This window comes from Carcharodon carcharias, chromosome 12, assembly GCF_017639515.1.
Source record: "Carcharodon carcharias isolate sCarCar2 chromosome 12, sCarCar2.pri, whole genome shotgun sequence".
NCBI lineage: Eukaryota > Metazoa > Chordata > Chondrichthyes > Lamniformes > Lamnidae > Carcharodon > Carcharodon carcharias.
Window position 1 is genome coordinate 84,249,768 of NC_054478.1, and position 17,138 is coordinate 84,266,905.

Consider the following 17,138-nt stretch of genomic DNA (forward strand, 5'->3'; position numbering starts at 1 on the left):
GACAAATTTAATGTAGTGCAAGAAATAAAAATATTTTCAGTATTTTATTTTAAATAAGGTAAATATTTCAAATATCTGCAGATTTTCAAAAACTAAATACATATCTTTAAAATGCAATTATATAATAGCTTTGAGTAAAGAAGTATTAACATGAAAATATGCAAGAAAAGATAAATAAGATGTATTGGAGTTGAACATGTCAATCCAGACACTGCTGATTGCTCAGTTTAATAGTTGAACTGCCTTAGTCCAAAGCCCCAATCAGCGAAATTCCTAGAAAATAAGACGAAAATGTAATCAGCAACCAAACAACATAAGTAATAGTAGTCTTGTGACTGAATAAAACCAATTGCTTATGATAAAAATGTAGCTATTTATAGGGGAGCTATTGGTTGTTATGGAAAACGCGTTAAAAATAGGTTATAGACCATTTTCTATGGTTTCCCCCTTAAACTGTTTCATGTTTTAAGGAAATATAGTTTTTTAAAATAATTGTGGGGCTAGACTCCTCAAGCCACATCATGGATCTTAATTCAAATTTAAATACTAAGATCACTTCAAATATTTAATGAGCTGCAATGAAAATAGAAAGGGAAGCCAACTGGGCTGATCATTCACAGAAGAAAATACAATTTATAATTATTCAGAAACTCAGTTACCACAGAATTTCAAAAGAAACCGATACTAATGACAAGCCAACGATGACTGGGGTTTAAACCCATGAAAGACGCCATTTTCTTCGACGGAATCAAATGTAGAGCTGAATAGATCAATGCATCGATATCCTATTTAGAAGAGGCGGAAGAAACAAGGTTTCGATAAGTCACTGTACTTATAGTATTCCAACTAGGATACGTTGACGAAATAAGCAATATCATAGCCAAATGAGAAAATATAGAAGATAAAGAAATGATGGCCGCTTGAAACACTTATATTTAGGATGTTATTCCCTCTTGGATTTCACTCAGAGGTTCACAATAGGTTATCACCATTTGCGACTTTAAAAACGAATATGGTTAAAACCCAGAACGACTCTATTACCTTTAGGTAGGGTATTTGTGTAAAATTTTTCGTCTAAGAACGCACTCAGACATGCCTAAATGTGTTTAAAGGCATGTACAGAATTTATGCTGGTGGAATGTATATTGATATTTAGAAATGACATGCATTTCATCACCGAAACAAATCAGAATGAGTAAAGAATTAACTGTAACAAGCGAATATAGCCCCATGTAACTGTTGAGTAAGGTCTATCCTGTTGAACAATTGCCAGCAATTTGATCTAAAAGTTCTTGTATTTTTTTAAAACACTTACTCTTGGTATTTATCAATTGAATTCACGATGCAATGAAATCTATTGAGCATGATATTGCCTATAAATGGCATATAGAGGAGAAACAACCTGCATCAAATCCACGAGTTACTTCGAAGGCAAGGTGCAATGTATCTTTCTGTTTCAGAAAGGGGAACACATGTGCTTTCCAAACGTCTACTTAAGTCTGTTTGCAGCATCAGTAGACATAGAATAGAGAACTACTTAGAAAAATAAGTAGCTTTTGAATCCTTAACAAATCCACGCAATTTTTGTTAGCAAACTATGTTGACTGTGTCAGACAAGGATGTGCTTCGAAAAGCCCACGTTCCACGTTTGTAAAGTCCAATAAATATTTAATTTTTTGAAATTCTCATTTTTATGTATTTTATTTCCAGAAAAAACAGCGTTGCGTTAACATTTTAAACAAACGTATCTGCTTTGTTCACACGAGACAAGACCATGCGTTTAATGTTCAATAACTTGAGGAATCTTTGGTAGGTCCTTTCACATTTCAGGATCAACTGTCATGATATTAAAGTTCCAAAGGGAATGTGGTGATTAGATTCTGTTATTTATAAGGAGGTTGTAAATGCACGTTAGTTCGGATAGTCGCTGATTTAGTATTATTAGAGCTATTAGATCCGATCAAATTGCAAAACCTCTGCAAGTTATTCCGAATTTCGCTTTTGAATGCTACATTGAAGATGTAAAAACTTTTCTGTAAGCAAATCAATAGCAGTCAGACTCCATGCAGCTTTCGCTCTGCATTCTAAGGGCGATTATATTAGTTATAAACTCATTTAGTTTCTTTTCCTTTAACTTCATTTGTGTGTTATGCTTCCACTGTAGTGAGGTCATGCCAGTCACATACTCAATCACAGTAACAAGTGACGTTTTGACCCTGCATAAATTATGAAGCTTCTACTGTCATCGATAGTACAAAATATTGCAAGTTCTCCAAAAATATGGAGCGTCCCGCCCTAAACGAAGGGTGAGTTTTGTGTTTGCTGGTCCTGGTAATAAACAGCGGCTCTCCAGGAACCCTTGAGTAAAGGATCACGTGACAGAAAAATCAGTTATCATGTTTCATTTTTATGTGGGCAACTGCCTGGTATATTTACAGCCAATGTTTCCGTTTATTTTGCAAAAAATGATGGCTCTAAACGTGCAATTGTAAATGAAAGGGAAGGCTAATTTGGAATTTGAAAACAGTGCACTAACTAATAAGGAGTTTTGCTGAAAGACTTGCAGCTCTGTCTGGATGCATAGCTGTCAGTGGGGTATTGTTAAGAGTTCATCAATCATGAAATCTGCACTTTTCCCTCGACAGCAGTTCCTCCTTCTTTAAAGCAAGCCAAGGCCAGCTGGGATCCCTCCAGCAACCGCTGCCAAAGCGGACAAATTCAAAAGCGAATCACACACCAGTCTAATCACACCACAGACCAACCCCCCTGTATGACTAACCCTCGAGAAATCTGGAGTCTAACTGCGATCCCTCGTTACTGCTCGTTAAAGAGGGTAAAACGTTTCAAGGGCATCAGGAATTTTGGCTCAGCTGAGAATGTTATGTGTGCTTAAATTATTGTCATGTATGACTGCATTTGTGGTATTGGGTCATTTACGTTAACCTTTTAAAACATGTCACTAATAGGTGTGTTTTCATAGGAATCCCTAATGTAGTACATTATAGTTTATTTACAACCCTACATTTCCTCTTGTGAATTCACAGAACAGTTAATGGAGAGCTAATATAGTTGCTAGTATAGGTCGAGTGCAATAACTGTACATTTTTGAATATAACCTACTCTTCCGCGTTGGTGCCCGACAAAGGTTCAGCCTTATTTGCAAGTTTAGAATGGCTAACTGCACTTCCCACAAAAATAAAGCGAAAGAGAAGTTAGTTCAAAGCCAATCTTGGGATTCCTGAGAAGTTGCAAAATGCAAAGCAACCCTGATACTTGCCTGGCGATTTGATCTCGAATTTGCTCCTTTTATCTCCTGAGATTGAAGCACACCATCATCACCACCACCATCACCACCACAAACCCCATCCCCCCGCCCACACGTCACCCGCCCCCCCCTCCCCCCCCCACCCCTCCCCCCACTTCCCATTTATATGCTACAGGCTTAAGATAGAAGCTAACCTCGTGCAAACCGAGGTTTTAAACAGGGAAGGGGATAAAATTGAAGATATGGTTATTGCACAGACAAATTCTAAGCAGCAATAAGATAATTCGGATGTTTACTTAGAGAACTATTACCCACGAATCATTGGTCATGTTTTGCCAGAATAGCTCTATCTCGTTTGCTCCAGACTCATGGGGGTCGATCATCAAGTAAATAGACAAATTGTGAATAAGAGACAGTACCGTTCCTTTTAAATCTAGAAGCACACTCTGATTTGGGAATCGTTCCACTCTCTACTGCAGTGAATCTGCGCCTTCTACTAAAATAAGTCTGCCTCTGATTTGCTTCACAATGCATTCTTTAGTTATATGCCCCCTAACTACTTTCTAAACTGACTGAATGCAGGAGGCAGTCCAGAAATCGGTTCATCGTATTGCTTTTACAAAGAAGAATAGTTGAATGTTTATAGAAGTAAGTAAATATGTGGGTCTGTTACTGTTCATTCTTTACAAAACTATACTAAGATGCGATGGAATTAAATACGTATTCAAACGACTGCTTCTGCTGTTCATTTAAATAATCAGTCAAGATTGCAAGGGAGTATTGTCCGCAGCTGTCAAAAGAAAGCCATATTTCAATTAACTTCCTTTATTATTTTGACGTGGAACACGTGAGCTTCAGAAGAAATTTTGGACCTCTGAATTAGTTGATTGTGTGTTTATAAATTTCACGTAAGCAAGTACAGTGGTAATTGGTAAACTATTCGAACTTTTCGGTTAGGAACTGTAACGTGTTAACTTATACGTGTTGATGTTTGGAAGTGACCATCTATACTTTCACCATATTCATTATGTCATTTTACATTTAACTCACAGGATTATATTTTGATTGTGATATCAACATAAATGAACTTGCTGTGGATTACTATCCCAGGTAGTAACTCAGTTAAGCGCCCACTAATGAACAGCATCAGATTTCGAAGGAGGAAATAGTTGTAAACAAAGTTTTGCACTTTCTACCAACATCTGCTTTTGAGAAGTATAACAAAGAGGCACAAATATTGTGATTTTTTAAATATATAATTTGAATAATGTCCAATATCTTCATTCAATACACTGTTGTTAACACGTTATATAAAAATGATTTAAACTTATAATGCTGCATATATCCTTTAAAGTAAAACTGCAAAGATATGTCAGCAAAACACCAAAAGACAAAAGTGAAGTGAATGAGAAGGCGCGATGCATATGTTGAATTGGCGATGCAGGAATTAGCCATTTGTAAATCCCGTGGCAATTGTATGCTTTCAAAGCCCTCAAACTCACTCCCCTCTGAATTATACATAACACAGCTTTTTAAAATCAGATTAAACATGTTGCCCGCAAAATGGATGGGAAAGGTTTTGATACGATGTACCTTTTACTCAAGCATGAGAGTAGCAACAGAAACATTATTACTCAAGGTTCAATTGCGAGGGAACACGAGAGCAGAAGGAGAATACAAGCTCGAATTTATGCCCATTTAAAAATAAAGCAGAGCGAGCACAATTTACTTGTAGATTAGATATACCGACAGGCAGACATAAAGAGATAATCAAATATAGACAGTACAGACACGCTGTGCTGTAGATAGATGGATTTTAGATTTCGAAGCTACATACAGAGTATATAATTTCAATTCTTTAATTCTTTATATGATTGAAGAAATTTCCTCCAAACTACTCTAATTCTATGTTGTAACATATGCATGAAGTAGTGACACGATACCGAACAAGTTGCTGATATGAATTAGACTGCACACTACCCCTGGCGATTAAAAACAGCAAGTCCTCATGTGCTGTACTCACACACATCAACTGACTTTGAGTTAGAGCTTCGCCAGTGAGTGTCTTGACAGGTAAATGACTTTAACTCAGCTGCTATCACGGAAGCAGACCGGGATGAAATAATATTTAGTAACACATTACCAAATAAATCAACATATTTAAACTAATTTATCGATTTCCGAAACAATTGTAATTGTCCCACTGTGCAGTTCGGGAACTCATTTTTCTAACATTTCATTTTGACCTAAATGAAAATGGCATGTTTCAATTCATATTTTAACGTGATTGAAACATATCCTGCAGCATGTCACAGAACAATCCGGGCAGAAGACCAATTCAACATTAGCACTGGCCAATACTGGGCAGTGAAACAAACAATTCACTGGTACTAGCATAGCATATCTTACTTTTGATTTCAGCCTTTTAACTTGCATAGTTATTTTAATATCTCTGCCTACTGTAAACATATTTATGGAATTTTAACATGTTCACTGCTATTAATTGACAGAACGCGGATTGGAAAAGAAGGAAGCTATGTATTCTTTATATCCTTGGCAAGAGAATTATCGGTTTTTTTTTTACTTGTTTAAACAACATTTAACAGGACTTGGTGCTAATGTTTGTAAAGTCATACGTACGCGGGACAGGCAATGGTGCTTTGGACGTTTATTAAACAGTTCGATATTTTAACTATGTCATAAACATATCACAATGAAACTCTGCTTTATGGACATGATTATTATGTCGGTTGGCATTATGTTACTTAGAAAATAGCGCCTATCGGAAGGTAATTAAGAAGGATAGACATTTGCTTGCGGTGTTCTCTGAACTGTACACTGAGGGACAGCAGCAGTGCAGTGCCATGAACTCAACTTTAGAAACTATTTAGATAACCATTTGCCTTATTCTTTCATGCTCTCTTCATTCTGGATTTGCGGGTGCTGTGACTATTGTCAAGGCCACGAAACACTCAGTCACGTTGTACCCCCATTTGATGATCACTGCATCATAAAATAGCTAAGGCTACTGACAGCAGACGGCGTGCCTTAACCGTAAGCGCCACCATCTCACAATTCAAAACGTCTCATTATTCGGCAGCACCACCATTTCTCCCACACGAAAATGAACATCTTACCTCGTAACGGGCTTTCGGAGGATCTTGGGTAAGGTTAGCGAATGCCTCTACGAACTGTGCTGATGATGTGATATTAATAAAAGGTGAGTAGATTGAGGAGTCCACTCCTTTCGGTGGATGAGCGAAGAGTTCTGGACGCCATGGCATAGCGCTGGCTAAGTCCGCTGTGATTGGATGGGCATAGCCACGTGACTTCCTTGCTCTATATTAGGAATATTTACTTCCTTTGCAAAGGAAGTGAAGGGTCTGCTATGGTGATCAGGGAGAGACAACAATCAGCGAGAGCTAAACATCTCATTCTGCTCCAACCCATCATTGGAAGAATGAACTCTTACTTAGAATACATTCCCAGTTCAGACGTCCTGACCTTCTCGCCAAAGTTTTGTCACAGTAATTCTCCAGGAGCCTCCCTGCAGCAGTGCTCCGGACAAGGTCGCTATGTTTCAAATGAAGCGGTAGGTGATCCATCTCCCAGTCATTATCACCTTCATCGGCCGGTGCCTGCTACTCTCGAACTTTCTTACGACTCCTCTCCATCCGTAGATATTAACTTCTTACCTCAGAGCATTACCGGCTATGACTTTCCGTTTGCTGCTAACCAGGAGCAGGATGACACTGGGGAACTGATCCCATACACCACCTCTGTTTACTCAGGAAGCGCGTCTTTTCCGCTCACTGCGCGCCAGCACCAGTACAACAATCACTTTGGCGAGCAGCAACAATACCAAACCTCTGGCAAGGAATTCCCAAACTTCTACCCCGGGCATTATCAGAGCCTGTCGACGTGTCAGGGCGTTTACCAAAGGTCGGAGTCTCCCACATCACAGAAACTCATCACAGCAAATACCTTCGAGTGGATGAAAGTGAAGCGAAATCCTCCTAAAACAGGTCAGTCAATCACCTCAGAACCTGGAGCTGAAAGTGCACAATATATGTATCCAATGATGAAGTCCGCCGTCATTTCTAGGCCTTCTGTAAGATTCATTCAAAGCAGTGATTTTGTATTAACCCTTTCATTGACAAGAGTGTCAATATATTGAGACGAAATGACTCGTAAGGGTGAAGTGCACTGCTGTTCGAATCGCTTCGCCTACTGTTTTTCTATTCCGGCTTGTATCATTGTCATTAATTGTGTTTGAGCAGTAACATTGAGAATTGAACCGTTTTCAGTCATTTCCCGGTGGTGGGGTGGGGTTGGTGATGTGTGGCACAGTGAAAGGAATGAGCTAACCAACTCTGTGCATTCCACTGGAATACAATGCCTAACTATATTATATGTATTTTTGTAGCGAAAACAAGTGACTATGGAGTCCCCAGCCCTCCAAGCACAGCGCGTACAAATTTCACCACCAAACAGTTGACGGAACTGGAGAAGGAATTCCATTTTAACAAATATTTAACACGAGCTAGACGTGTGGAAATAGCTAACGCATTACAACTCAGTGAAACCCAGGTGAAGATCTGGTTCCAGAACAGGAGGATGAAACAAAAGAAAAGGGAGAGAGAAGGCCTCCTTGGCAATTTGGCTCCTGTGAACTATTGTCAGGATTCACCGTCCACAGAAAGTTCGGATAAATCGGACACTACCTCGCCTTTACCTTCCCCATCAACAAAGAGCTCGTCAGAAAATCCAAACTTTGTTGAACTGAAGTAACTGTTTTGCGGCCTTAACTTTCAACGCATTGTTGGCCGAAAATACTGGAATCATTTAGCACATGACCAAAGCGTTCACCTTTATCCTATCAAGTTACCGACAGGCGATGCAGACTCGATGATTTGCATATATTGGTTTGAGATGATTTTAAACTCTGTAAAATATTGAAATAGACTCAAAGGCTTTCGCCATTTTGACCTGCAATGTTTATCCATAAATACTATTAACAGTGAAGTGCAAAGGCGAAACAAAATGTATCACCTCAGCTAGTGTGAAAAGAGTATCTTTTCTTAACACGTTTGCACAGGCAGTGACTCAACCTTTGTAAATAAAGTCTCAACAACAACAAGCTGCCACAACTTACCAGGTTTTTGCTATGAACTTCCTTGCTGAGACTGTTACTTGCATAAAGGAAATTGTTTACATATTTCTGTATTTTTTATTGATTTATGTGTGATGACATTGACGAATGTAACGTAGCATGTTCGACATAACTCCTCAATGAGTGGAGTTTGCACAATTTTGCCTCAGGTTGAAAGGTTGCAGTTGCTGCTATGTAACACTGTGCCTATCTAGCATTATTTCATTAGTAAATATGTTACTTGGCTACACTACCTCTGTGATACTTATCACTGTATTTTAAAGACTGGTCATGTTGTATTCTGCTCTATGATGAATTGACTTAAAAGCTTGTAATTTAATCTATTCTCCATCGGAAACGGTTCGTCAGTTTTAGTAACTGAGGTTGTACAAAATAATGTCCAATGGTAAGAACATGCAAAGGCCGTGGAATAAAATATATCAGAATACATTTAATGCTTTCAAACCTCCCGAATTTTCTGTAAGTACAACCTTGAATTGGACTCGAGGGTTTGGCCAAGACATTCACTTTGACCTGGAATGTACATTAAGGAAATATTTATCAGTTCAGTGCAAATATGTACCAAAATGTATGACTCAACTAGTATTATCTGAATTTCATACACTGATAGAGAAAACAAGCAAGAAGGCTAGTCTCCCACTTTCAGATGAATCTTGATCATTTTAGCTCAATCAGTGATTTTATGATTCTGTTATTAAAATGTGGTTGGTTGGAGTTGAAATGGGAGATTTTAACATTTATCATTTATTGTTATTCCTGTTAGTAACTTTAGTTTAAGCAAAACCATTTTTGGATAATATATTTAGTGACAGCTCTCCTCTCCCTCCCTAAAGCCAAGAACGAAGCGGGCTTTTGCATTATTAACAAGTTACAATGAGTCCACTTGGATTAAATATCTTTGCTCAGCAACTTTCAGCCTAATGATCAATACAAGAGGGAAAACATTCATTCAATTTCCTAATCAATTGAACAAAATTTGAGGCTTGTTTGTTCTGTTGAATTGGTTTCCATCTATATGCTGATGAGCTAAATATGTCTTAGCTATGTCACACAGCTTTAGACAGAAGCTACCTCTCATTAGTATTGGACAGCAGAGTAAGTCAAACAGCGGTGGTAGTTGACCTCTGGAAAAAAAAGAGAATCTTCATCATTCTAGTTAGACCCTTAAAATGCAAAAACAGTATTTTGCTGGTTAATCCCAAACATTTCAGCTGACACAGTTTGTCAAAATCGTCATATAAGTTTAAAATTACTGTTAACTTACCACAGTCGTATTTGAATTATAATTCCCCCTGGTGACTTGCTGTGGATAATGCTGTCACTAGTTTAAAGGTCAAACTACACTCAAAGATGACCATTGGTCAATTTTGTACTGACTCAATGCTCGCTTAAAGATAGCACAGCAATTTAATCAGCTGATTGAACTTTTGTTACAAATCACCCTGGGTTTTTTTTATATAATAATGGTACTAATAGGAATTTCGAGCAACCATTTACTGGCTCATCGATACGTTTGACATTACCTGAAATTGAGCCTATACTCTATCGGTGTGAAATCGATGTATATAATGCATTTCATGACTTCAGGAGGTTTCAAAGGGCTTTCCAGGCAATAAAAATTTGAAGCGTAGTCACGGTGTCATGTAGGAATGATATTAGGATAAAACGTATACGTTTGTACAAAAGTGAACATATTTTTAAACGTGTACACTAAGTTAAAACAAGCTTTAGATAGCTTAGTTATGATCAATGCATTTAAAATGCACACAAAATCCCGTTCTTAGTCTTCACTTTAAGTTTGTTTGAACATTGAGCTTTAGCTTTTTGTGAGGCAAGGAAAGGTGACCACTTTAACGATTGAACACAAATCGCTTCAATTTTGATAATCTGCTGGATTTTGGCTTTTGCTTTCCTGTATTTGTGTATGACTTCAACTAGTGAATCACAACTCTGAATGTCAGTACATATTCCAGGTCAACCACATGTTGTCTAACACACAGAGGGTAGCGACACAAATGAACATGCCTATATTTTTTCTCAAACGTTTCGGCCATTTGGTCTTAACAACCTAGTGTTAATTACAGTTCCACTAAAATAACACTCAGCGGTCCCTGAGTCCCTGAGAAGCGGCATTTCAAAGAACTGCTGAAGTCGTAAAATTTACAATGATCTCCTTGGGAATCAGCTCGGGTATCTTTGATATAGAATCCGCGATTCTTTGATGGTGGCTCGCAATAGGCAATCGTTGTACTGTAATGTGCCCAGAAAATACTTGTTTTATCTAAAACCTGATTGCATATAATGTTTATTTTGCTTTTAAGCAGCGGCGCATGCTTCATGCAGGCCAGAAGAGTGGTTTTAAAATCGGGTATTTTTGAGAGTCTGAAGAAGGTTCTGCCTCGGGAAATGGCATATCCTGGCGCGATTGCATGTTATAAACTTGCAGGTCTTTTGTCTTGTCCCTTGCTGTTAGGCGCCTATTGTTCGCTTTTATGTTATCATACCTCTGATCCCAGTCCTGATTATTCCCTAAAGCCCCTGAAGAGGTGGGGGATGCCAGGGATTTTGTTAGCACAATACGAAAACTGTTCGTAACTGTGACTGTATTGTAAGGGTCACAATAGTCGTTTGCACTTGTTTGATATCCAATTTTACTTCTGCACAGAGCGGAAGGACTATTCAATATTTACTCTGCCTGAAAGGGGTTGTAGAAGGGTGAACCATAGCAGGCATCCCACCGATCCCACCCCCAAGCACCAGGTTCACTGAAAGTTCATGAGAAAACAAAACGATCTAGATCGATCCTTAGTTTTCTTCCATTTCTGTTGCGATCAATGTATTAGTACAGATTTTTAAATAACAGGCATGAAATATATGTTTGTTCTTTTCCCACCAATTTGTTTTTAACGTTTGAATACACAAATTAAAGCAATGCACACATCTTATCTTTAGATAGTCTTAAAGGTCAAAGTTCATTGTAGTACTGCATAAATGAATAACTAATGTTACTTTATGACTGATGCACAAAATGTCACTAATCTATGGTGTTCATGGCAAACATTGAGGGCATAACATTTATGGGTTATGCCCTGATATTGTTTATTCTGCTGTTTGTTCCCTATAACAATTTTTCTCCAAATTATTAAGTTCGACTGCTTGAGTTCTCTAAACCATTGCAAAGTGCCATGATTTTTACTACTGGTAGAGTGGGAATCCAGGCCTGAGTCTGCCTTAGCCGGAACGGGCTCGAACCCCATGCTGCTGGCATTAATCTGATCCATATACCATCTAACCAACTGAGCTAACCGCGCCCTAAATTATGATGGATTGAAAGATTAACTAGGTTATTCTAAATTTCGTTTGCTGCAATAAAAACATATCATTTAGCATCATACAATCATAAACTGGTTACAGCACAGATTATATATACAGATGGGACGTACATGTTGGAGCAGGAAACATGTATTTTTTAAAAACAAAAAACTGCGGATGCTGGAAATCCAAAACAAAAACAGAATTACCTGGAAAAACTCAGCAGGTCTGGCAGCATCGGCAGAGAAGAAAAGAGTTGACATTTCGAGTCCTCATGACCCTTCAACAGAACGTTCTCTGTTGAAGGTTCATGAGGACTCGAAACGTCAACTCTTTTCTTCTCCGCCGATGCTGCCAGACCTGCTGAGTTTTTCCAGGTAATTCTGTAACATGTATTTTTTGTTTGGGCTGTAGTGGCATTTTCAGTCAGTGCTGCATAGAAGGCATGCTGCAGCCAATAAAGAGGTTCTCTGGCACAAACTGGACTGCAACAGCATTCATAAAATCATCCATATCAGATATTCTCTCCGTTTTCTTTAAACTTTATCTCTTTACCCTAGAAACATCTAATGAATATAAACATTATCGGGGCGTTCCCGAGAGCGAACATAACTGACAGGTGTGGCAGCAGTTTCCAGCCAATTAGAACAATGGGTAGGGCGATGAAGCTGAGTAGCAGCGACTCATTGGGTCGCCGCTTGTTTAACGTGCAGATCATCCATACGCTGAGTGTTGATCAACAACGTTTGTCGCTTGTTTACATTGGTGCTTATCTACATTGCAATTGTCACCGGACTGAGGCACTCCTTGAATAATTAGTTGTTATATTGTGCTCCTCAGTAATCATTTGCACGTTCATGTGCTCCAAGTAAATTTAGGAGGCCAGAAATTCAACTTGTTGACAGAAATCAAATCGGTTCGAGTTAAGCGATATAATTAAATACATTATGTGTGTTAACACTTGTTTGTCGTAAACACTTCATGTGCTTACAGTAAACTGGGGAAATCCAATCCCACTAATGACAAGTTACCTATCACACTAGCTCTGTAGGTTACAGTCGATAACAGTGCAGTATGAAATAATTTCATTACGTGGTCTTCATAAAAATGTATCGAATCGAAGTGACTTCAGTCCCGTTTAACACTCTGATAAAAACAAAAAACTGCGGATGCTGGAAATCCAAAACAAAAACAGAAATACCGTTTAAATTTCCGTTTAACACTCTTATACAATGCAATTCTAAGTAAAGCGAAATGCTTCTGATCCAGCGCTTGATATTTCCGAACTTTTCCGTCTTCAACAAACTAGGCATGTTGTGTTTTTAATGATACTGGCAACGAGAAAATAAATATCAACAGCGGCGACATGTTTTAATTGGCATATATTCGTCTAACAGTGAGCAGTTGAACAACAGCGATTTCAATATTGTGCGAGCATTTAAAATTATAGTTAACAATTTGCTTTCTATTTGTAGCTCTGTCTTTGAAATACTTGAAGTAAAAAAGTCAACAGGTAACTAGAGAGGAATCAATCTTTGCCAATTGGCGCTACATGAGTATAACGCCCTGTTATACTTTATTCCTCCTCCAAAATAGTTTCTAAAACAATCAATCGGCTATCTTGTGGCTGATTATTCAATTTTAGATTCGTTCTGCAAATTACATGCCTGAGTTTAGCCCTGCATGGATTATTGAAATAGAAATTATGCAAACAGAACATTTGCTCAGTCTAAGTTTGATTCAGCTAAGTAATTAACAGAATGGACATAGCTGAAAGCAGTGCTGTACATTGTCATATCAACGCTGTTCCTTATGATACTAATCTCGGGCACGTGTTTCGTTAAATCGCTCCACTTAGCCCTTTGAAACATATTTGTGTGCGTGACGTTTACTTGTCGTAAGTCGTATTGGGGCTGAGATTCAGGACGACGTTGCTAAGATAATGGTTATAAACGCCCTGTTATACTTTATTCCTCCTCCAAAATAGTTTCTAAAACAATCAATCGGCTATCTTGTGGCTGATTATTCAATTTTAGATTCGTTCTGCAAAAAATAACCATTATGAAAATGACTATGTAATCTGCCAGGACGGTGAAAAGGTTAATTTGTTATAGGCATGTTGCATTGTGGCAGCCGAGCAGCAAGAGTTAATTGCAGTATCTGCCTCTGCTGCTGGGATTGGTTATGATATTGCATAGCATTAGGCACAGAAATTGTCCAGCCTAGAGGAATGCCCTAAGGAGCACAATCCTAATTTACCAGAATATTTTCAGCTTGGTTAAAAACTGGATGTCAACTACGGACTAAATGGGTCAATATGTAAAATCAGTACATATAATATTTCATTAAAATCGGTAAAGCTGAAGAAAATAGAACATGAAGTACAGGATAAGCAGAACTGGCCTGTCCATTCTGTTAGTTACTTAGCTGAATCAAACTTAGACTGAGCAAATGTTCTGTTTGCATAATTTCTATTTCAATAATCCATGCAGGGCTAAACTCAGGCAATACAATTCATGTAGCGCCAATTGGCAAAGATTGATTCCTCTCTAGTTACCTGTTGACTTTTTTACTTCAGGTATTTCAAAGACAGAACTAAACGTGCGGAAGTTTGTAAGAAAGTTCTGTCGAAGGGTCATGAGGACTCGAAACGTCAACTCTTATCTTCTCCGCCGATGCTGCCAGACCTGCTGAGTTTTTCCAGGTAATTCTGTTTTTGTTTTGAGTTTGTAAGAAAGGTTTGGCAGTTAAGTTTTACTTAGTATAACCATTTTCTTTAAGAGATGTGTTTGCTTTTTATAGAGCAGAGGGTTGAACTCATATTTTGAATCCAGTATATTCTGATCGTGTATGGATTAATCTAAATTTTACTGTGTTAGTGTACTTAATATAACCAAGTTCTTCCCGACAATCAGTTTAATATCTGCTAAATGCAAAGTAATAAGTTTCACATCCCCATTCTCCTTTTGCAAAGACAAATGCGTTGAATCTCGATGTGCCAGGCGCTAATTGATGTAAGCCTTATGATGGATACATTTTAAAAAGCCAGTCACCTGAAAATCATGTATATATGCGTCTCTTAATGAACTTCCAAACGTTTATTTAACAGAAGTTCATAAGCGTGGGGTTGGAATGTTTCTGCATGTTCCTAGCACAAATTGTGAAAATAAATTAAATAATCGGGTATACGTTGTCGGATGCGACCTATTGGTAGAATTACAGAGAAATGATACCATAATATTTCCAGAGCACTGCCGTTCGTTTAACCTTGGGCCTATTATGTGTGCTACCAAGATGCCCGAGTGCATCATTAAACTGTAAGAAGATTTCGCGGATCTTCATAACTTTTAGAGAGAAATGAATCGTTGGAATCGAAAACAACGTGATTTTGGAGTAAATGAGGTGAACAAGGTCTGATCTGCTTCGCGTTTTATATTCCGTCTTAAACAAATGTCTTTGCCTCCTTTCTGTGCAAGTATTGGCTCACATTTGCATGCTTTAATCGTTGTAGTACAGTTCATCCCAAATAATGGGTTCTGGCTCGCAAATAGGAACGTGTGTTTATTTCACTCGCCAATCGTCAATTTGGGCCCACAAATTATTTTGTATTATATACGTAATCTCAAATGAAGTGTTACCTATCAAACCAGGCTGGGATACCCATAGGCGCGAGAATGTACCGACCTTTCCTTTCTGAGGCATATTAAACACTTAAAGTAAAACAGCCAGGAAGCATTAACCTGTCAATTCATTTCCCAAACAACATATGTTCACGAAACATGTGAAGTTTACTGGGTAAGGGTTGGTCTAGTTGATTAGGCATTGACCTTTCACCTCTGGCACCTAAACTCAAATCCAGTGCTGTCAGATGTAATGAGTTTATAAGGGCCCTGGCTAAAGGGAGTTTGGGCAGTCTCCATTCAGGATCCATTTGGCACCGACGTGTAGCACAAAACTGTCTAATTCGGTACTAATTGGTAGCTCAGTCAGAGAGGCCATGCATGTAGTGTGGGAAGTAGAGGAACCAGTCATCTCGTGCAAAATCGAGCGAAGCTTTAATTCAGACCTGGAAGTGTTTGATGCTGACACCGGATGCCTAAAGTGAAAGCAATTCAATCCCCAGCACAAAAATATAATTTAAAACAAAAAGCAAGCTTTTGTTTCCGGCTTTAGATTTATGTATGTGTTTTTTTATTACTAACATAAAGGTAATTTGCAGTCGCTGACATCATTTTTTTAGAAATACTTTGTAGATTCATGTACTTATTAATCAAATAAGAGCATTCTACTTCTAACCAGTGTTTTGAACAATGCACCATTACACTCAACAGTTCGTTTCCCGAATTTTCCATATCTGTCTGTTGTTATAAATATTACTATTTCTATCAAAAATAATTTACTTTCCATTTATTTCTAGTTAAGAAAAATCACCAGGTAATTCCAGCTAAATTCCCATTTTATATGCGTAATGAGCCAATTGGATAATACAAGATATTTTTTAACTGTACACAATCATGGGGAGGTATTTTTTAAATGTGAGACTCTTGTTAAAGCGCTGCCACATGAAATCACATTACTACACTGCAGCTACCATATTTCAGAGGTGACTCGCTGTGATGACTGCTCCGGTATTGCTCAACCACAAATCGGCATGGTGAATGCAGTTCCAATAATTAAATCAGATATTTTCAGGTCCACTCAATGCTTAGTCAGAAGCTCTATTGTAACTGTACTCCTCTTGCAATGGTCTACCGTGACTGCCTATTCATTATTACAAATGTATTGTGTGGCTTACTCATTCGTTAAAGAAAATGTATCCAAATACTTTGGTCGGAGTTTCAACATTATTTACCTGCTACCAAATAAATTTTACATTTGAGTATTAGCCTTGGCTCATTAACATCATTTGAGATATAAGGATGAGGGTTTAAGCCCCACTGCAGGATCCTGTGCACATAATGCATGCTGCAGCACTAAAAGGATGCCATGCTCTTCTTTCGGAGATGCTCAGAACAACAGGTTCATAGAGTTGTTACGGTGTAGAAGGAGGCCATTCGGCCCATAGTGTCTGCATCGGCTCTCTGAGCATTTTAACTTAGTGCCAATCTCCTGCCTTTTCCCCGTAACCCTGCACATTGTTTCTATTTAGATAATCATCCAATGCCCTCTTGGATGCCTCAATTGAACCTGCCTCCACCACCCTTCCAGGCTATGTATTCCAAACCCGAACCACTCGCTGTGTGAAAAATATTTTTCTCACCTCTCATTTGCTTCCTTTGTAAAACACTTTAACACTATATAAAAACAAAAAAACTGCGGATGCTGGAAATCCAAAACAAAAACAGAATTACCTGGAAAAACTCAGCAGGTCTGGCAGCATCGGCGGAG

At 38.3% G+C, this 17,138-nt stretch overlaps 1 protein-coding gene and 1 long non-coding RNA gene across 2 annotated transcripts; one reads left to right on the forward strand and one right to left on the reverse strand.

Annotated features, from left to right (window-relative positions):
* Positions 1–33: 33 nt before the first annotated feature.
* Positions 34–6,776, reverse strand: LOC121285171. The gene is made up of 3 exons (XR_005944608.1): positions 6,403–6,776; positions 660–785; positions 34–273 (listed from the first exon to the last, which is right to left on the reverse strand). It is a non-coding gene; the product is annotated as an uncharacterized LOC121285171 (long non-coding RNA).
* LOC121285170 (homeobox protein Hox-D1-like) lies at positions 6,653–8,698 on the forward strand. The gene is made up of 2 exons (XM_041201421.1): positions 6,653–7,290; positions 7,692–8,698. Exons 1-2 carry the CDS (start codon positions 6,654–6,656, stop codon positions 8,054–8,056), a joined length of 1,002 nt encoding a protein of 333 aa, XP_041057355.1. The 5' UTR covers position 6,653; the 3' UTR covers positions 8,057–8,698.
* Positions 8,699–17,138: the final 8,440 nt, after the last annotated feature.

Excerpts from the sequence above, each read along its gene's own strand:
- LOC121285170 (XM_041201421.1), top strand. The coding sequence starts at position 6,654 with ATGGTGATCAGGGAGAGACAACAATCAGCGAGAGCTAAACATCTCATT. Across the intron at positions 7,291-7,691 it reads GCGAAATCCTCCTAAAACAG|CGAAAACAAGTGACTATGGA; the intron begins GTCAGTCAATCA and ends GTATTTTTGTAG.